Source organism: Chroicocephalus ridibundus, chromosome 6 (genome assembly GCF_963924245.1).
Source record: "Chroicocephalus ridibundus chromosome 6, bChrRid1.1, whole genome shotgun sequence".
In the NCBI taxonomy this organism is placed as follows: Eukaryota; Metazoa; Chordata; class Aves; order Charadriiformes; family Laridae; genus Chroicocephalus; species Chroicocephalus ridibundus.
Window position 1 is genome coordinate 46396762 of NC_086289.1, and position 22362 is coordinate 46419123.

At 37.2% G+C, this 22362-nt stretch overlaps 1 protein-coding gene across 2 annotated transcripts in view; it reads right to left on the reverse strand.

Moving 5' to 3' along the window:
• Nucleotides 1-22362, reverse strand: part of ATP13A3 (ATPase 13A3) — a 61428-nt gene that overhangs the window by 26475 nt on the left and 12591 nt on the right. For both annotated transcript variants that reach the window (XM_063337996.1, XM_063337995.1), the window contains exons 3-11: nucleotides 12409-12502; nucleotides 10386-10559; nucleotides 9399-9569; nucleotides 9021-9091; nucleotides 4995-5075; nucleotides 3152-3221; nucleotides 2158-2292; nucleotides 1273-1345; nucleotides 427-558 (exon numbers count right to left, since the gene is read on the reverse strand). In XM_063337996.1, the coding sequence (XP_063194066.1) occupies nucleotides 427-558; nucleotides 1273-1345; nucleotides 2158-2292; nucleotides 3152-3221; nucleotides 4995-5075; nucleotides 9021-9091; nucleotides 9399-9569; nucleotides 10386-10559; nucleotides 12409-12502 (1001 nt within the window). The remainder of the gene's footprint in view (nucleotides 1-426; nucleotides 559-1272; nucleotides 1346-2157; nucleotides 2293-3151; nucleotides 3222-4994; nucleotides 5076-9020; nucleotides 9092-9398; nucleotides 9570-10385; nucleotides 10560-12408; nucleotides 12503-22362) is intronic.

A 22362-nucleotide genomic window follows, 5' to 3' on the forward strand; every position in this document is an offset into this window, starting at 1 on the left:
TGTCCTTCAAATACATCAGGTCCCTGGTGCGCAATTTGAGATTATTTCTGTCTTCAAATACAGCAGAACATTCTACTCACTACCTTCATTCTTGGAAGCATCTAAAAGCTTGGGCTAAAATTTTCTGAAGAAACATACAGCAGAACTCAATCTGCACCGAGTCAAGAGGCAGGAAGACAAACTATCAAGAAGAAAGCTTTTCAACATGAAAACATCGCTCATTTTTGGAGCTGCCAAGCAGCACCAGGTAGCTGTTGCAGACAAGCAGACCACAAGTACTTTGGACCATATGTAACTGCAAGAACATACACAATTCAAGCAAAATAAAGATATCCACTTCTGCTGGAGCATACTGCAAGTTAAGCATGCCACACAGGTATAAACTAATACATTTAGCCACACAAAACTGTATCAAGTTTACTTTACCTGTTAACATGCTTTCATTTACAATGCAAGTACCACTGAGAAGTACTGCATCACAGGGCATAATTGTTCCATTAGATGGAATCAACATAATATCTCCAGGCACAAGGTCGGTGGAAAGGATTTCTTCGATTTCTGAGTGTTAAAACACAAACAAGTTTACGTGAAAACAGCCATCATATACAAAACCTGATAAAGATCCTCACAGTTAAGATCCAGGTGGTGACCACTAAGATTATACTTTATTTTATTAATGGCATTATGAAAAGTTTTTGAAAAGATACAGAAAAAGCCATCGATACCCCCAATTCCATCATGGATTAAGTTCTAGAGCACATGGATATACTTCAGCATAACAAATGAATCAAGCTTGTACAAAAGATAATAATTAACTAAAGTATAACTTCGGTATAACATGTCCTACAAAACAATATTACACACCATGACCTAACCATCTTCAACTACTGTGATATCCAAGTGAGCAATAGTCCAAAAATAAATTTGCAATCCCTGCTGTGTAATAAATTGTAATGGAAACCCAACATGTGTACATCTTTAAACCAAGAAAGCTACAATGACAGTTACATACGTGGAGTGGTAGATAATCAGAAACAGGGATAGGACAAGCACCTAACCTAGAAGAAACCTGACACTGGCTAAAAGGACAACCCTGAACAGGTGATTATCCAATTTAAATTCCACTTTGCAACTTCTCATTTTCCCATGCAATTTTCCTATGAAATGCATGCATTTCAAGCTGATCAAAGAAAGTACGGATGCACACCAACTTTACACTAACACTTAATGAACAATTTAAATTCAACCTTCCAAACCACCTGTGAAGCCTACCTTGGTTTCCTCTGCAGACAGAAACCCTGACAATGCTGTGAGCTGCTACCATGTCATGTAACATAACATATTGCTGCAAAGGGGAGAAAATAGTTTATTATTTAAAAGCAAAGCTTGTCTTCTTTTAAATGCACATTCTAGCTCTACAAGTAGAAGTGATGAGATTCTTTACCAACATTCTTTTACAACAAAATGTTACTCAAAACATTCTTTTGAACATCGGAAACTTATGGGCAAATAAAGTTTGAGTGCATCAACATGCACACGTTCCTATTTTTAACAGCATTCTGAAAGCAAATACACACTGCCATGCAAAGTGTTATAAAAACATTCGGTCATTAACACACATAAGTAAGAACTGCAGTAGTTGTATGAACTTGGATTAAGGTAAGAGGGCTTTTTTTGTCTCTGGTCTGAATTCAGAGGTTGCAATTTAAAGATAATTACTACTTTGATTTCCATCAGCTACAGCTAAGTCTACAGAGAAAAACTCATCATCAATTTAATAATCCACATATGTAGCTGGTGCTCAACTCTGTTGGACTTTTTCAAATGGAAGGAAATAATGCAAGATGGAATCACTACTGTAAATACAACTTGGTACATAAACTTGTGCCTAGGTTTTAATTGAAGTGAGGTAGTGTTTCTGTTATCTGAGCTCAACCTAGTGATTCAACAGCATGGAAAGTCAGCAGAGAAGGGTCTCAAAGAGAACTGTAAATCCAGTAAAAAAAAACTGTAAATCTTTCAGCTCAAAGAAGGAAAACCCATAACAATATTCTACCTATATACCTCAAACATTCCTAAAGATTTGCAGACAACTTCACATCAAAATAAACCAACCATAAAAAGCTGAGAAGATGCATCTGTGTTCTTTGAACTTACCTTTCTAATGGTGTAGAGCGAGCTAACAATGGATATTACAGACATGATCACAATTGCTAATGCATAGTAGTGATATTCATCAGTGATCCACAATATCACACTGAACAACTGAAAAATGTAAAAAGGGTTGAGAACCTAGAAGAGTAACAGAACATTAAAGTTACACCAAAAGGCCACACACATTCTCCGTCAGAAAAGTCAGAATCATCCTCCTCCTCCATAGAGCAGATAAATCTTTCAGTTCTATACACATGATTTTTGTCTGATTTGCCAAACTGCTCCCTCTTTTTCACTACTTCCTCAAACCCTCAAAAGCACAGGTCCCACTAAAATAATACACAAATACATACTTTTAAGGCTGTGTGCATTTCCCCCTTCACCTCAAAGCAAAATGACGGGAACATATGATGCACCTCAAGACACAATTTTTAAATTAATTTGGATGTTATTATCTATTTCTTACTAATAAATGCACTGACAGCTCAAGTTCTTACCCCGTTAGTTCAGGTTGGAGAGTTTCTTTGTTCAAAAGTTTCTATCACATGGATAACAAGTCAATCATTCAAATCCATGGGATACAGGGAAAATGGAACAAATCCAACAAAACTATATGCAAGACATTTGATTTGATGCATATGTTGTAATGTATAATCCCTGGGCCAACAATGGAGAACACAACCAGTGGTTTTATGTTTGAAATTAAGAACAAAAAAATAAGTAAGATGCACACCCATCTTATGATGCACACTCATCTTATGACGCATTTTCTACTGTCCTTGCTAAGGCACCAGGATTGTGAGTTCTGAAGAGCTTACAGCTAAGGCCTTTTAAGTTTGGAGAGCTCAAAAATAAAGGTCCATATCACTTTGTTTTACAGTGCTGAGGTCTAGGGGAAGGTTTCTGTTTTACATTTTTATTTGAAGACCAGTCCAGTAGTCATTGTACTTAAAGTAACTTTTAATGATACTTTTCTTTAATTTGTTAAAGATCTTACCTCCTTAATCAGAAGCTTAAAAATGGAAGGCACTTTCACAGCAATTTCATTTACTCCATAGAATGCTTTTCTGCATTAAAAAAAGAAAAATACCAAAAGACAGTTAAAACTTTTACTAGAAGTTTTATGCTCTTCAAAGTAACTCCATTAATATGAGAAAGTATAAAATATTTAAGCTGTGGCCCCCCTTTAGTTATCATGTTCTTTCAAAAGGCATTTATCAGAAAATGTTTACCTAGGGAGATGTTCCAATACAAAGGTAATTATTTTATACTGTAACTTAATCTTTAGGCTGTAGGTCCAGTGTTAGTAAACATGTCATTCTGAAAGCCACTATGGGGTTCTCATTAACTTAAGCTCAAACAAGTGTTAACTCTTACCCTCCAGTAAGACACTGTTTTAATGGTTCCGTATCTTAGTTTTATTCTTAGCCTGAACAAAGGCAAATCACGAAAGAGGGAACAAGAAACTAACCTCTGATGGGATCTGAGCTGCTTAAATGACACTGACATGAAGAAGCCCTTAAAGGATGTTCTTAAGGAAAAGGCTTTTCATGTAGAAAAAGACCCAAATTGACGAATCATTGATAATGGATGAGCAAGCAGCTGTTTCCACGTTTTAAACTCTAAGTAGGTCTCATTTGCAAAAAAACAGCCAGGAATGCTACAGAACCCGAGCTATTCCAGTTTGGGTACTGTATCAATAAATTAGAACACCAATAATTAAGTACATACCTACATTTTCACAACAAATATTCCAGCTTCCTGTTCACATTTGAGAACCTGAACTACGTACCACTGCAGTTGCATTTTAAAGGTTTTCCCTGCAGTAAGTTTTTTTTCTACCTATGCACTTCAGTTGTGCCCCTTGACAAGCATTCTTGCACTGTTAATCTAAAATAGCATGTTAAAAAATTAGCATTTTCCCCCCCTGTTATTTCTTGCCAACCAGAATTAAAAGAAAGAGTGGGGAATGCATTTAGCCCCAACCAACCAGAGACAGACCCATGCGGGCTATTGGACACACCTGTGATACTAACTAAGCTTTTAAAATTCAAGATATAGTCCTGAGACCTGGGAATTTCAGCCTGATCTTCCTAAAAAAATAAATTAGTTACAGTTCAGGCCATGTTTGCTGCTTCCTGGCATCCAATATTCTTTATCAGCCACAAGTACACTACCCCCTCTCTCAGTGACCACTAGAGAAGGATGGGAAAGAAACCAAGAAGCAGCAGAGTGATCTCCCCCAGCATTCCCTTCAAGCCTTCAACAATCTGCAGCTTGAGACAAATGAGCATCTTTCCAGCTAAAGAACCCTTGATGGACTTTTCCACTGGGAATCAGTCTATTTGCTTCTGAACCCACACATGCCCTTCAACATGCTAGTACGTTATGGTAACATTTATGTCACTTAAATGCAAGCTACTGGAGGGGAAAAAAAAAAAAACAAACTACTTTGTTTTACATCAAATGCCAAATTCCACCGTGTACCTGCCAGCGTGATTGAAAACATAACTGCTTGTTATTCTTTTTGTACACTCATTTTATTTCAAAATGTTTAGTAGTACATACAATTTCAGAAATACATTCTGAATTACTTTAAGCAATAGTTCCAATTCCCGTGGTCAGCATAGTTTGAGAAAAGTGACTCAACACAGTATCAGAGTCTAGTTCCTACTCAATTTATCGGAAAGAACAAGAATTTCATATATCTAACAGCCTTCTTTGAAGGACGCATCAGAGTCAGTAAACACTAATCACTCAATTGTCTTCTAGTTTTCTTAACGCTTTGAGCGCAGGTAATGGAACAAAAACAATTTTTCCCTCAAATACTGTAACATTACCTGTAATCATGCATTCCCTTTGTCAGTCCTGCGCTGTGTTCATTATGAATTGAAGAACAGAACGTAGATTCATCTAGACCTCTAAGTAAAGGAAAAAGTCAATGAGTTATTTAAGAAACATGATATTTCAAATGAAGTATTCAGTAAATCAGAAGAGCAACGTCTTTGCCAAGAGTTACACTGCATTATAAAAGAACAAAGTCTATGGATTAATGTTTTTCTATCAATTTTGTCACAACGGTAGATATAAATAAGATGTAAAAAGCAGTCCTCTTGTTGACACATCTTACTCTGTAGGATACTCGTATCAATTTCAATCAAAACGGAGATACACTAAAAAAAAAATGAAGTAAAACACTAGCATAACTAGTATTCAAAGGCCTCTAAAAAGAAAAAATGAGTAAGTTTTATAAAACATATTAAATCAATATGGATTAATATTTCTTCAAATTATCTCATTTGTAGTCTCTAAGTAGTAACGTAAAGTACATTGTTTCTAAAATCTGAAGATTTTTGAAACAATCATTAATCAATTTATCATATACATCTATACTGAAGCTATTTTGCAGCATCTTGCTATCAAAGTTTTATCCATGACTAGGTAAAGCACAGTCTACATTTTCAGTACTTCCTTATCACTGGAAGACTCATCTTTACACCAATAGTGATCGCTGTGAAAGCAAATGCTATGATTTAGCACATCTGCAGATAAGCAAGCACGCCTGAAACATCATTATGTTTACAGCTATGGGATCATTTCAACTACTAAATTCAGTAGCTTGGACGTATCATGCCCAATATCCAGGCATTTTCTAGCAGACATACTTTGGAAGCACAGGAAAATATCATTACCTGCCAAAAGGCTTTCACAGATGACACGACAAAACCAGGACACAAGTCTTTTTTATACTGGATATCTCTTAAGTTATCTACTAAAAAGGATTCAGAGTTATCCCAGTGAAGAAAAAACTCTTTATTGTGCATGTATAGTAACAATTATTTCCATCGTCTAGAACACAAGGAACGCTTTAAACATCCTCACTATTGCAAAGGCTAGGACCACATTTCTGCCAACTTCTTGTGAAAGAAGAGGTGAAAATGTTAATGCGTTAATCTGGCCACCGGTTTACAAGGTTTCCCTAAAATTTTTCAAGTACAAGGATTTTAAAATCATGATTTTTAGATGAAGAAATCTACGATTCTCTGTTAATAATGGTGCCTTTCCTCCCATTCTATCCCAAATGATTCACTTTTTCTTTTCTTGCACAAAAAGGAATGTAACAGCGGGTTTAAGAGCAGCCCCTGAAACTAAGTACTTTATATGCAAATATGCATACCCATGTGTAACATCCGTGCAAAGACAAAGCTTCTAGCAGGATGTTGTCTGCTTTTTACACTACTGTTACAGTACTGAATTCCCAGGCCATTTAAAAAAAAAATCCCTGCATCCACACAGTTTATTACATAAAGCACTCATCAACTCACTCAGAGATTCAGTTAACACCAGCTAAAATAAAACAGACATACAAGGTCAAAGTTGCATCCTCTTTGGCTATGTGACCAAGTCTGATTTAGTTTAAGAACCATTACACTTGCATTTCCTTTGTTTAAAAGAGTGATCTTAATATTATGTTATCGTAAAAAGAACAATGATATGAAACTGAAGCTCTCATAACCAAATTTGTTGCCCAAGAAATTTTAATTTGCTTCCCTTCTGTAGTTTGCTAAGTCTTTAATTGTGTGATCAAATTGTTCCGTCTCTGGATACTTGAATAATTAACTGCATAGAGTGAATCTATCTTCATGATGCAGTATTGTTCTTAGATCACTACTACAACTGCGTTGCTTGCCTTATGATTTTACTAGAAAGTCCTCAGTCTCATATCCCATCTCTTTATAAAATTGATTCTCTACCATGTTATTAGGCAACACCAATTTCTGTTTTTTACACAAACTGAAGAGCAGATTAAGATAAAGTATCTCAATGAAGAACAAACATTTAAGACTTCTTTTCAGACTATTTATCATTTATAAGTTCAGCTATTATTTCAGAGGTGGTATCTAGTACTTCACTACATGATTGTACCTAATTCACTTTAGAGAAAAGTTATAGCAAAGTTCTTATTTGACTTTGTGCAAGAGTGACTTAGTACTCTGCCAGTATCAGGTATGTCTCAGATCCAGCTGTTTCTCCTCTTTATTATTCAATTGCTAAATAACAGTGTCCAGCTCAGCTACAGTACCTGACTGAACAAGTGGTCAGGCTCAGTCATTGCTAATACACCAAATAAATGGAAGTTTGGCGTATCAGCAAGAATGTGATTGAATAAATGCTCACATAACTTCACAGACATATCTGAGATTTTTCCGGGGCTTATAAATTGGCTGAGTTATCACAAGAACATCAAAAGGCACAATCAAACAGCCAACAAATACCAAGTTTCAAGTCACTGCTTTAATGCTAAGGAACAACATTTTTTCTAAACGTGGAGTCGTATGATTTTTTTCCTGTATCAATTCTTTGCATAAAAGTATAGTTTTGGGGGTTTTGTTTTGTTTTTTTGCTTGTTTCGTTTTTTTTTAAAGTCTCATCTTGGAATAGGCTTGGAATAGGTTTGGAATAGGCTTGGAATAGGCTGCCCAGGGAGGTGGTGGATTCACCATCTCTGGAGGTGTTTAAAAAAAGGGTAGATGGGGCACTGAGGGACATGGTTTAGAAGTGGCTCTTGTCAGGGTAGGCTAAAGGTTGGACTCGATGATCTTAAAGGTCCCTTCCAACCTCAACAATTCTATGATTCTATGATTCTATCTGTGGGAAATATTGCCTTTGAACAGTTAAAATTAGCAATGCTATAGGCATGAAAACCAAATCTGATAATGCAAAATGACAAATGTCACTACCTGTACCACTGTAATTCATGAGAGGTTTAGCATAAAAAATACATAAAAAGCTTTTAATTATTTACACATGAACTGAGACATTTCCACCCTCCCAGAGCAGCCGTGCTCAGTATTGTAACTGCTTGTATTATGATAATTTCTTAAATTGTTGTCATTGCTGATAAATTTCCATACTATATGCACACATGTTTTTTGAAAACATAAGAAACATTTGCCGAGTATGTTTATTCTCACAGAAATTTTGGCTATTTTTCTTTCCTTCAGTCACCGATCGTTAATTTTTCCTATATGTAGTGCTTGGACTTTTCCACATGATGGTTCAATGCGGCAAACATTGATTTAAGTTAAAAAGTGGTTATATTTCTGATCCGAACATCTTATTTTAACAAGCAGTTGCCAAAAATGGAGAAGCCTGTGTTCATTTAACTTGTTAGCACTATGAGAAGGCCTTACCATTAGCATCAGAAAAAAGAACTTTCTTCTTCAACCCTAAGGTTGAAGTGCTGCTGGATAAAAGAAAATACAGCACATCATTCCGTAAGCACAGCTAGTACTGCCCGCTAAGAGTGGCGTTCCATCAATGAGAGAAGAGACCTGTTTTTGTTACTAAAGAGTAACAAGGGAGAGATCAAATTCAGCTCAACTAGACTAAAATGTAGCGGCACAGACCTACCAAAAGATAAGCAACAAGGTATTTGGAGAATTCCCCTCTTCCTAGATAATCTTTTTGGGTCTAGTTCAGAAGCAATGCAAAAAGTCTAAGTTATTCTATCAGAAAGAAAGTTTTTAAGATTTTATAGAAGGGGAACTACTTACTGTCCATAAACAGGTGCTCTGATTCTCAAATAACACTCCAAGAATAAGCAAAAAGCCTGCAGAGGCATGCAGCCAGTCACCCTATACGAATCAGGCTCCATAAAGGTAGATTAAACAAATACCTTCTTTCCAAAGTCACACACGACTTAAAAATCTCCCTGCTCTCACTGTGGTTCAAACAAAGACTCAATGAGCTAAAACAGCCGGTCAGAATACGATACCAGTTTTCACCATATTCTTTGTCATGCTATTGTATTTTAAAAAAACGCAGTCTGCAGCACAACACAAAAGAAAAAAAAATATTCTTACCGTAAGACATCAAAACTTTGAACCGAATCATTCCAGAAATACTTCACGCTGTGATGTGTGAAATAACGAATCTGCAAGGGCAGACACAGATATTAAACTAGCACCGCTTAACACCTCTCTTCTGACTGACTTTATTCTGGACAGCGACAGAAAGTGAATTTAGAAAAACTGCACCAAAAAATGAACAGTTTTCTTTCAGAATAATATTTTAAGCATTCCACAATTTCTAGTAACAAGTTATTGAGGAAAAAGATTTGTGCTCCACCCAAAGAATAAGTTAGCCTTTTAGACAAAAGTAGCAGCTCACACGTGCTGTATTGTGTGTGGTTACCCTAGATAGTACTTGAGATACTTTGAAAATTAGCAAGCATAACTTACAGGCAAATATTTTTTCAAATCATTTTTATTCTCTTCTGCAGCAGATTCACAGAAATGAACAGCATGGCCATTTGAAACCTTGTGTACAATAGGGTTAGGATTCTGTAAAGGATTGGCTCCCAAAGAAGGCATAATGCGAACCTTTGCACAAAACCATATCTTGAATTCATCCTTAAAGAGAGGAAAAAAATGAGCTGGTTGAAACACCATTTAAACAGCATTCATTTAACTACAACAGCTGTAGTGAAATGTGTCAACAACAGATGACAGATTAGCAGAGCCTATACATAACTACAGAAGGTATCCCCAAGTTAATATCAGCTACCTTAAGAATACATTTTCACAATTCTAAAAGCATATTTTTGCACTGATTTTTTTTTTTTTTTAACCAGTGAGTTTTGGTACTTGAATTTTGACATCTTCAGCCCTTTACAATTTAATATAGTTGGTCTGCAGGAGGAATAACTATGGGATTCCTGCTGCACTCACCTTGCAACTTCAAATAACTGAGGACTTAACCAGGGACTGTACACAGCAATTGTGGAGGAAGAAAATCACTTGAAATCAAACCACACTTGGGTCCCCAGTTACACCTTAATACAACAAATGTATCTTTCCTGAACAAGGGAGGGGAAACCCGAAAACCATGTTATCAGGTTATATGAACAAGGTATCTATTCTGTAACTTTTGATGACAACCGCATTCATGTATTTAATTCTTAAAATACAAAAGCAAAGACTTTCTTTTTGCTATGTCCTCTGCAAACAGCTGTCAGTCTTCCCACATGGGCAGCAAAGCTATGTACAAGGAGCAGCAAAAGCTACGGGCAGGAAAGCTATCCACAAGTACCAAGGAGAACAGTTCTGCAGTGCTGTAAAACAAAATCCTTCCTACACTGCGGGCAAGGATTCATGTATTTTAGCAAGCAGCAAGAGGGATGTGAAACAACTGCAAACCAGGAGAAGCACACCCTCCTATAGACTTACAGTTGTTCTCAGCAGAACCACTTCACAGTCTTTAAGCGTAGTCCTTCTGCATGTTGCTTTCACGCGCCACTGAGGCATCCAGTAGAGGAGGAGGAGAAGAAAACCACCAGAACAGATCACTCCTACAGTAACCAGCCCCAACTTCCAACGACACAGGTCATAACCATAGATCTCCTGCATGGAAACAGAGAAACAAATAACAAACAGTGACCCTCTTTAATTGCTCTTGCTCAGGAAGCCAACATTTATTTTTTCCATAAGTGCAGTATTTAAAGCAAATCAAATCTCAAAGCCATTTTCTCCTTTTTCTTTTCTGGGTGGAGGAAAGACTCAAAAAACTTAATACATGACAGGGAGGCAGCAAAAAGGAGGACTGTTTTGCTCAGTCAGAAATACAAATGTCAGTAAAAGCCTCAGAAAGGCAGAGCATATGCATCGCTTACAACATTTCATTACAGGACTTGTCTGCTCTCTGCACCGCTCCCTAAGGACTTTGCTTGCAACACAACCTGCCTTAACTCTCAGTGAGCACCAGATTTTTGACCACGACTATGAGCCAGCACAAGGCAACTAAACAGTTAAGAGTAAAAGCATATCTGTTTTTGTCAAATGCTGATTTTACCACATTAGCATTTGATTAGCTAGCATAGCTCTGAATGCTAGCATAGCATTAGTTTTTGTTGCCAGCAGAATTTCATACATTCTAAACAAGCACGTAAATAATTTGTCAAGAACTACTTTTTAGTACAGAAACTGGCTTATTTTGCCTGCCATTTAACAAGAAATGCTACCGTGAAACATTAGGAACTGCAAGCTGCACTGTCAAAGGTTCTGTAACTTGCACCAGCTGGAAAAATCCTCCCACTAAAAAACCAACAAAGTATTAAGCGTGTAAGTAGGGAAGTACCAACTTAACCTGATGACAGCCAGGAACGGAAAATAATTCAGTGACTTACTAGATGCTGTGTTACATTCCCGAGTTTCACATTACATCATTAGGTTATATTTCCTGCTGCAAAAGGGCAATGAAGTTTCCCATTGAGTCCCACACACATTGTTCATATTGACACCAACTTTTTGCAAATTCTTTTGTACTTTTCATTAAACAGTATTAGAAATTGTTTAAATTCCTTTCCTAAGAAAAGGCTTTTCAACAAGTTCATTTTGCAGCCTTCTCAGCTGACAAAAAGCAGAGACAAAACCCCTTCTCTGTTACCCCCAAAACACTGGAGTCAGTATTCATTCCTTACCAATAAAAACAGGTGGGCGAAAGATAGTGCGAGAGGTTAAGGCTTCTTTTTTTTTTTTTTTTGAGGGGGGGGGGGAATTTTTCCCAAAAATATTTATTTTAGCGATCAGACTATAAGCATCTCAGCTTCATTTTTTATTGTAAGGTGTATTTGCCTACTCTCCGTACTAAAGCTGGTCTAGCGAAGAGCAGCTTTTCCTAGCAGCGTGGACAAAGAAGGAACAAGGACTTCAGGAATCTCCCAACATACCCCAAATATTTTCTGCTGTCTCTAGAATGGGATAGAAATTTAAAGATCAGCTGCCACTATTTGCCTGTCAAAGCCAACTGCTGCATCTTCCAGGACAAACAACAAGAGATATCATTGCTCTAGTAAGCAGCAAAGTTTATGTGCTACCAAATACCCATAAAAATGCTCACCATGCTTTAGGGAATGGCTCTTATCTGCATAAATATGAATATACAAGAGTATGCAGAGTACAGTCAGATTACAGAGCATTAACCTGCTTTAAATGACTAGAAAAAAGCTGCAAGATTTGGAGAAAAGAAAAATACCAAAACAAAACCAAGCAAAGGCTTTCAACAAAAACATTTCCTATCCCAAGACTAGATTTCTTAATACCAAAAAAGATTATCAAGGATAACCTTATAAAATTGCTAAACTCATTTAAACTGAAACAGTCCAATTCCTGATGAAATATGCTTCATCTAGAGAGAAAATCATGAAAGTTTGTTTCTTTCCCCATATAAAAATAGACAAACAGAATTAATTACCATCTCATCCTCCTCTGCTTTATTGACAAATTTCTTTTCTTCTTTCTCCATGTTTAGTACGATATGGAACTTCTCAACTTGAGATATGGAAGACCTTTAACAACAAAATAATTAAAAATCGAAACAACATTACTGATTTTATACTTAAGTATTAGGTTGCTTTATTTTCTGTAGGTGCATAGACATAAAACACACTGACAACATATTAATATACATCTTAAATTTTCACTGTTACTTGTTTCCAGTAGTAATGACCCAAGGAGCTCTAGTAAAGATTTAAGATTGAACACTGGATGAATACAAGTGAAATATTAGAGAAACAGTAAGGTCTAAAAGAGGGAAATGAGTTTAAACCAATTTAACTGGGTTACACTCTAAATACAGCAAGCAGGTTTTCGTACGTTCTACAAACTTCACGATGGAAACGTAAATTAAACCTGTAAAAAAAAAAAAGGCTTAAAAGTAGGTGCAGATTAGACATTTCTATCATTCTATACTGTAGTAGCTCCTATCAGATGCTTTCAGAGGCCAGGTTATGCTCCACAAGGAAAGGCATTGTACCCTTGAGATGTGCTTTTCTCATCTGAGAAGACAAATAAGTATGTGCTAAAAAACATTTAGTCCCCAGTTTAATCTTTCTAAATCAAGACATGCTTAATGGTAAGATAGTCTTTTCCCTTCTTTCCAATTCTTTTACCATTCAATTTGTATCAATGGGTTCATTTCTTATTGTAAATCTCTTACAGTTGCAAATCTTGAGGGATGCTTCGAGGATAAATTACAATCACAAGTTTCATGAATAGGGAAAGGCATGAAAAAATAGGAAGCTGTCTATGAGATGAACATATTGCAGACAGATCCCTATTCCAACAGGGAAGAACTACAAACAAGAGGCTACAGTATACTATGAGGTTCATCAGAAGTTTCATCATCACATAAACAAAGAAAATCAAAAGATACCAGTCAAAAAGCTAAATTTTTGAAATTAAAACTGCATCCAACCTTCATTTGGGTATCCCTGTACATGTTAATTGTATACAGTTTATAATTAATGCACCAGTATTGTATTTCCACAGGACCACCAACCATAGTTAAAACCATTGAATAGCCAGAGCTAACCGGTCAAGGCATGGATTAGCTATCATTCTCTGCACTGACACTGTACAGCCTTTGTTTTTATTTATTCCACGTGTATAAACCTCTCTGAAGATAGCACTTACTACCACAGCATATAAGCAGTCCTCAGGTATTAAGGATTCACTGTCATAGCACAAGTAGTTGTTGTCATTTTTCAGACAGAATGCTGTTACCAAAAAAAAAAAAAAAAAAAAAAATAATCAAGGTGAAAGCCACCCACTTAACTTCATCTCAGCTGTCCATTGAAGACTAGAATGCCACTAGTCAAAATACTTAGCCTTAGGTGGCATTATGATAAAAGCACAACCATTACCAAGTTCTTTGCTGTCATTAACTCCCCAACATTTTCACAAATCAAACCACCAGACTTCAAAGCCAGACCCTGGATCCATGCACTTACATTCAGCAGCAATGCCAACTTCAAAATGTCCTTCCCTCACAACTCCTGCGATTTATCAACATCATCACATCCTCACGTGTTTTCTGCAAGCTACCACCTCCTTTCCAGTTAAGCCAACAAATGAAACAGGAACCCAACGGAAAAGGTTTCTGTTTCTGCCCAAATCTGGGTCTCCTCAGAAATCTGCTGAATAAGGTCTTAATGGAAGAAACGCACACTCAAAGCAAAGAACTGCATCCCAACACAGGGCTCAGTCACAGGTGAGAAACAAACTCAGAACTTCATAAATTGAGTGCTTGATACAGTTTGTACTTTCTTCTGTATGGAAGGAAGCTAATTTGATAACAAACACCAGGTCATGCTCCTGTTTCATTAAGCTGAAAAATTTCTATTGCTATCCAATACTGAACTATGAATACCTTTCTTACTGCAGATTAATCTGGAAATTAAGCCAAACGATATCCACCACTGATACTTCCTTATCTGTTACACAAGTCATGCAAGTTCTAAAACACATTTTTGTTAAAATTGCCACTTTTCTTCACTAAAAAGCTTTCTATCCTGTGAAAAATACATACATGAAACCAGTTAAAATCTGTCCTAAACCTGCACAGGACTGCTAAGAAATGTCCAGAGAACAATCTTTGAATTAATAACATCAAACAACTTTATGCGCACTGTACAAATCACATTTTCAATCAAGAAGTCATGCAGCCAGGAAGAGTTTTGTGTATTTACAGAACTATATTTCTAATAGTGTTCACAGCTCATGAGAGAATTACTAATTTATCATACTTGAACTAGTCTGCTCTTAAACAAACACGCATTTCCCTGCTACAGTGTACCACAACATCAAAACCAGTGCCTGAAGGCAAAACTGCAACCTTGATGAGCATATCTAGCAACAACCATGCTTGATACAGGAAAGCACTAGGTGGCAAAATAAAAGCAGCTTCAAAATCAATAAATCTCAACCGAGATTTCCATATGGCCAACACGTCAGAACAGGCACCTTATGGGACACCGCGGCAGCACGAGAGAAGTGCAATTGCTGTAATTTAGGGCCATTCCACAGCTAGGAAGGAGCATCAAGTCATCAGTCTGAAGAAGCACGAAGAGAAATCTCAGCACTGAGAGCACCAGCAATAATTCCTGTGATTCAGAGAGTTCTTTGAACAGCTGGGTAGAATCACACAGGGAATACACAAGGAGCATTAGGAGGCTATTTTTGACTCACATCATTAGCTCCATCTGCATTATTTTATACAGACTCATTTACTGAGCCACCTTCAACACACACATTGTCATTATTTCTCACAGACTATAATTTGCCATATTAAACTCAAATTCAAATCTCTGCACTTATAAAACATTAGAGATCTTTTCTTAGTTGATAGGTCATGAAAATCATTACTATTGAGCAATGAAGAACAGCACCCTTTCTCCAATCTTATCTCTTTGGGCACATCATCAGCCCAAGCTCATCATCAGGAGTTCAAACCCGTAACTGCTTTGGGTTTGTTTCTCACTGCCCTGCTGACAGTTGGGGTGGAACACCACCACCATGGGCTCCAAAGGTTACTCTCTTTGGAGGCAACTACTGGGGCAGATTGAAGAAGTAAGTAGCAGCATCTCACCAATTCAGGAGAGAGTTTAGCAATATGCATTTGATCTTTACTTCCTTCTATAACATGGTGGGAAATTAAACACTTCAATACCTTAAATATTTAATTAAACATTTAAATATGAGCCTTGGACTTTTCAGACTACAAGGGAGTATGACATTTTAGTAGTACTAGAATTGAAGTGAGGTTGAAATCCACTCACAAGACATAATGTGGACTCAGGAATATTCAAATATAAAGTGCCTCTGAAGTAAGTGCTGCCACACAGCCTCTTGCCAGCACAACTTCCCTGGAGCAAACAGCTAGAAAACTCCTTTCCCCCTTTAACAAACTGAAAATAGCATCCAAAACCCACTATTTATTCCTTTTAAAGAAATAATGGAAATAGTGAAAGTTACTGTCACTCCACTTACATAATTTTTACTCATTGAGCTACTATTCTATAGCTAAGCATATTCTAGAGTCAGAAAAGTAGGAAATATCAAAAAGATCTGTAGAAGAAATGCTATTTGCCACTGAGACTAAGCGAATGAAATCACTTGCAACATTTTAGAACAACATAGACATAAATTTAAATGGTATAGCATTCAGCTGAACCGGAAGTACTTCTAAAAGCGTACATTTGAATCACATGTTAAATAGCAAATCTGCAACTTAGTTTGAAAAAGTATATCAAAATTAAGTTAAACTGCATTTGCTATTTGCCTCTGTCCTGAAGAGTATGTAGCTATGAGCAGCACAGCACCTCAATTCCAGATTTAAGCAGATGTTACCTTGGAGCTAAAGCAGATCACAGATTGGATCACTGGAGAAACAACGGCAGTGAACAGACCTTAAAGCCATATGCATCCCCCACAGTGAAGAAAATATTGCACCTTTTCTGAATTACTACACTAATATCTATTTGTTGATCTATCCTGACTAAACAACCAGGACAGCAAGCAGTTCTACCAAAATATTTATAGGCAATAAACATTTGTAGCAACAGTATAAAAGCTGCAAGTGACCTCATGGCATATTTATTAAGGAAAACGTTGTAAAAGAACTACAGTAAGTCTCAATCAGTGTGCCTGAAGAGTTCTGCAAGCCACACTTTCGAGGACTACTAGCTACTAACAAACTACTTCAATGCAAATTTTACCCTTCAAGTTTGATTTGGGGGGGTGGGAAGCAAAGAGATCTTCCCTCTGTTCTCCTCAATGTTTGTCCCAAGTCCATAACTAAACTAATAACTAAATACAACTAAAACTAATCCTGCTTTAGCACACATACATTGTTGTCATCAGTTTATTCTTCTGGTTTTCCAGTTTAACTGGAAGTTTCATAATTTCAAGAGAAAAATTCCAAGGTCTGGAAAGATTACAGCTACAAAGGAAAAAACTTCTGAGATCTGCTGCAGTCACTGGGTATTTTAAATACCAAGTTTCTCAGGTGAAAATACAATTCTGACAGCTCAAGTCGTTAGTAAAATCCACGTATGGATATGCATAAAAAATTATCAAGTTATTACATATGCTTATGCTGTCATAATTTCCCTGCTTAAAATACACATGTAAATAAATTTACAAACTTGTATCTTAAACATTCCCTAGTTTATTCTTTTCAGATATTTGTAAAAATCCCGAGATAACTGAAAGAGTCTCTCTTACCAGCAAGCAGTCCAGCAGCTGTCCTCTGCACTTGCTTTTGTTACCATGAAGTAGCGAGGCAGTTCTTAATAACTGAGACCCTATCTACAAGGGAAGTCCTGACAAATGAACTATTTTGTCTAAAATCTAAAAAAAGTCTCCAAGGGCTTTTCAAACTGTTATCAAAAGATTAACATATCAAAGAAAATTTGGCACTGCTTGGAATGCCTTTTTTTTTTTTTCCCTTTTCCCTCCAGTGTGGCGGAACAATGCAGGCCTGTGCCGGGCTCCAGGCATCGCCTGCCACTCCAGCTCCTGCTATTCCAGCCACTAACGCCTCTCCAGGAGCCTGCGGACTTCTTTCAGGTCTGTGCACCAGTCCCGATACCATCTGCCCAGCTGAAAACAGATGGGCTTCACAGCAAACCCCTTCCTGGATTTACGGCTATTGCGAGTGATGACAGCAATGTTCATTTTGAAGAGCGAATTGATGATAAAGGCAGTGGTTAATACATACACACATTTCTCACTCTCAGCATTTTACAGTTTATCACAGAGCATAATGAAGCCGGCATATACACCGAGTTAGACAAACTTTAGAGATCAAGTGTTACAAAGCTAAAAGAGGGAACTTGCTCACTATCTGAACATTGCAGAAACAAGTTACTTTTCTGTACAAGGCAGGGATGAACCAGCACTGCTTTGGTAAGAACACAAAGGGCAAAGGAAAAGATCTAGCAAGGCAGGCAGGAAAAGCAAGAGACACGCCAAAAACCACCTATGTGCAAAGATTAATACAAGTCAGTCTTCCTCAGCTGCCTACATAATCACTGTCATTAAATAAACCAAGCACCGTAACCTTCTACAGGAGGAGAATTAAGACCCAAAAAAACTGACTGACCTGTCTAGAAAAAGATCATGGTATAGATCAAACATGAATCAAGTTCCTGAAATCTGATCTAGTGTCTTACTAAGTGACCGTCTGGCTCTCCTGGGTATCTCAGTATTTTAAGGGTATAAATGGCATCGTGGTATCTTTAAGGGCTACTGAAAGACTAAAAATCCTTTTCCAGAACTTACTTACAACAAATATATCCTCCATTAAGAGACATTTTACAGCTCTGGAGTTGAAAACTATGTTTCTAAATAGCTTGATGTCATTACAAGTCTTTCAGGTTTCTGAATTAAAAAAGTATCTTGAAGAGTTATTCTTAACCACAGATAGTGGCTGCTGCTGTCAAAACACAGAAAAAAAACATGTCTTGTTTTGAAACTAGAAAGCCAAACATCATTTCAGTCACTCAGAAATTAACATTTCTGCACTTTAGAGCCATACTTCCAATCCTTTATCAGAAGAAGGAATCAACCTCACAAGGTAACAGACCTTACAAAAGCACCGTTTACCACCTGGGCTTACTCTTGTCCCAGTAACATGCAATTCCCACACACTGAAAGCAGCTACCAAACACTCCATTTTTTTCCCATGCATTATGGTAAAGGTTTTTGGCATTCGTGGAATGGACCTACAGGAGGTCTGCAATTGCTTTACATATACAGAACACCAACTAATGCTCAATTTCTGCCATACTGGCAGTTATGAAATTAAAAACTGAGGAAGTAGTCAAACTAGATGAGCAATAAGTAACAGGCCAGGAAGAGATATGTATCTTCTGAGAACGTGTTCAATTTCAAAATAAATCCAAATTCTTACAGAAGATGAAAACACAGCCTGGGTTACAGCTGACCATTAGCAGAAGTGGATGGCAGTTAATTTTAGAAAGTGACTGTCAGAGGAAAACTGTATTCTTTTGCCCTGCCATAGAAGCCAGCTTTCCACATCACCCTACAAGGGCTGTGCATCAGGTGCTGCACTGGAGCACTTGGCACATCCAAGGATATGGTGCTTTGGAAGACAGTTCTGTGCTCATATCTCAAGCCAAATACCAAAAGTTGCTTTGAATATTAAGTGTATTTCTGATTTTGCATGTTATAATATGCCCATATGCATATAAAACAAAGTACCTCTTGTCTAACTACTAGCAGTAAAAAACAATGAAAATGCTTCTTCAAAATTATTCCAGAAAGATTATCCCTGCCATCCTGCTAATGAGACCTGCTCTACATAACACTTGGCAGCACTGACCACGCAAAGTTGCATTCAATACATCGCTTTCAATGCGTGTGTAATATTTAACTGATGTTAGAATTGCCAGCAGCCAAGGAAAGAAGTTCTATGTACAGCTTAAGCAACCACGCTCCAGAAAAAGCACACTTTTAAATGGAGCTATAAAAATAGAAGGAAAAGTCTTATCAGCTACTTCTACTTGAGCTTGCAGCTCCTGCCCATGCCAACTGCCAATGAGTTCCACATACAATACCTGAAAAGCAGAATCTAAAACACTGACTTCATTTAAAATGTGATGAACCAATAACTACATGGACAAGGACACAGGCTAAGAAGAGCAGAAAAAATAAAGATAAAAAAAGACTCAGGAGCACATTCTTCCCAAACCATATCACATAACATGCTGCACATGTTAAAAATCAATCACCAAGAAAAAAAAGCAAACTTGAATAGAACATTTAAAGCTTTCAAGAGCTGAAACCAAAGCTTCTGCCCACAGTGTCTTGGACATAAGTCCCATATTTACTTTCCAGTTCTTCTCCTTTACGTAAGAGATCCTATTTCAGCATCTATAAAAATAATGTACAATTTCCCAAAATTTCTTCACTGCCTGCTTTTGAAACAGATTGGCAGAACCTGCAGCCTCTCAAAATGAAAAAAGGACCATTTTTAAACAGAATTGCAATTTAAAAAAGCTAGGAGTCTAATTTAAAGGTCATAAGAATGTCCTGTGAAAATCCACATTACAACATCTTGTCTCCAAACAGTGTTATCAGGATTCATCATCCCTCACTCATTAGTCTTGGTACCTCCTCAAATGAAAGGGTTTCCAAAGTTCCTTTTTATGGATTCTCACAGTCTTCAAGGAGCTTCTGTACACAGATGTGCCTGCACTTGGCGTTTTTGCTTCTCTGATGCGGACCACTTCCACTTAATATCTTGGACCACCAGATATCTAGAGCCACCATTTGAGGCAGATGGGATTATGCTACACCCTGGACTCAAGGGATCCACGCATACGAACTGCAGCACAATGCCAGCCACTTCTTGCACCACCTGGCAAGCCAGGCTCCATGTGCGAGAGCCGGTCTTTGCCTGCTCCCAAAACATCAAAGCCAAGTCACTCAAAGACCACTTCAAAACTGAAACAGATCACTTTATACCCGATAAACAACTTAGCCAAAAGTTTGGGGATATCACATTTTTGTGACCATAAAAAAAAAAGAAAAGGTTATCGCCTTTTACTTCAACATACACTATGATGAGCTTACACGTGTAGTTTATATTTATTTGTAAAGCTTTCAGTATTATTTTAACATATGGATATTTTCACAAGTTTGTAGTCCACACTACAAACAGAAAAGATAACTCTACTTGAGATGCACCTTCAATCTGAGAAATGCGCTTTACATAAATGGAAGCCAATGCAATTTACAGTTCTCCAGTAGCTTGTGGCTGAACCCTTAAATATGAATTTATCCACTTAATGTACAATAAATGTTTGGGTAGGACATACAAGCTAAAAGAACTATGGAAGATCAAAAATCCTCCAGCTATATTTTGAAAGGAGTAAGGCTATAATTTGTACTACAAACAAAGCTTAACACTTTAGTCAACTAACCACGCTCTAACAATAAGAATGACATAATAGTTTAATGAATACATGGAAATTTTACAAGTACACGAGCTAAATTTTAACAAAGCCCTCCACTCAATACCTATTTTATCACTTCCCATCTTGGGCTTTCTGTTATAATACAAGCTTTTGTTTCTGTGTTTAGGCTTAAGGAAGACCATTGTATCCAACAATCACCAAACCAAAATTGTATTTACATTTGTAGAGTGTATTCTTTGTAAAGTATACTTTTTGTAGGCTGTAATAGCAATTGCAATGTTTATAGTAGAAAACATGCTACATTAAGGAAAGATAATTCTACATTTAACAATAAACTCAGTATCACAATTCATCATGATAACAAAGTACTATTGCCAATACTATACTCAAAACTTGCATTCTAACTGGTCTTCAGATCGCTATTTTCAGACCACTTAAAAATTTGTTATTAATGTAACAGCACATGCACAAGTTGAAGACACGTTAGGAGAGAATTTAGGAAAGCAGCCGGTCATATCAAGGACAGCCAGTCAAGCACTTCAGCACCTAACCTTCCTGCCATCTCATTTATCTTACTTCAAGCAGCAGCCATTTACATTAATGAACAAAATTTTCAACTGATAAATCAAGGACCAAAAGTCAAAATTGCCTAAAGCTTGTTCCCACTCTCAGGCACACAGAAATACAGTCTTTCCTTGTTTCCTTTTTAGTCTTCTGGATCTCCTACCCAGCTGTCATGAGGGAAAGAAGACCTGTAAGGGAATCCAATAAAGCATACATTTATTTTAGATGCTTATTGTTTCTTTCCTCTCTTGGAAGAGTATACCAGACATTTGGGTTAGAATTCACAGACTTTGACAACAGGGACAATGAAATGTTTTATTTATTCTTGGAAGAGAAAGTTAAACTGTTTCAAATTCCTTGGGTAAGGCATGGCGCCATTACACCCAGCGTGACTTTTCAATAGTTAAGCACCGAAGCTGTTTCCAAAAAGACGAAGCTGTTTCCAAAAAGACGTTCCCTTCTCGCATGGGGTGTGAACTTTACTCAGTCCTTCTATTTGATTAAAAAACCAAGGCTATTATGGTGAGAGAATGGAGATGGCAAAGATGCCCCATCTCAAACCCAAGAGAACGGCAAGCGGAGAACTGGGAGTCTGAAGACCCAGATCCAGCAACAATGGGTCCTTTCAAGGAAGCATTTCCCCTCAGGGGCTGTGCCAAGAGCCCAGCCTTTCCTGTGTGGCTGCTGCCTTATTGTGTGATGTAGAGTATCTGCTTCCTGGGATATATTTGCTTTTGTGGTATGGATGCTCAGTAAAAGGAGGCAATGACTTTTTTTCCTCTTCCTCTAAATTCTTGGAAAATATTTTTGACGTTAACCTAAGAACATTTGAATCAAATTTCTGTTCGCCTACAAGGAGA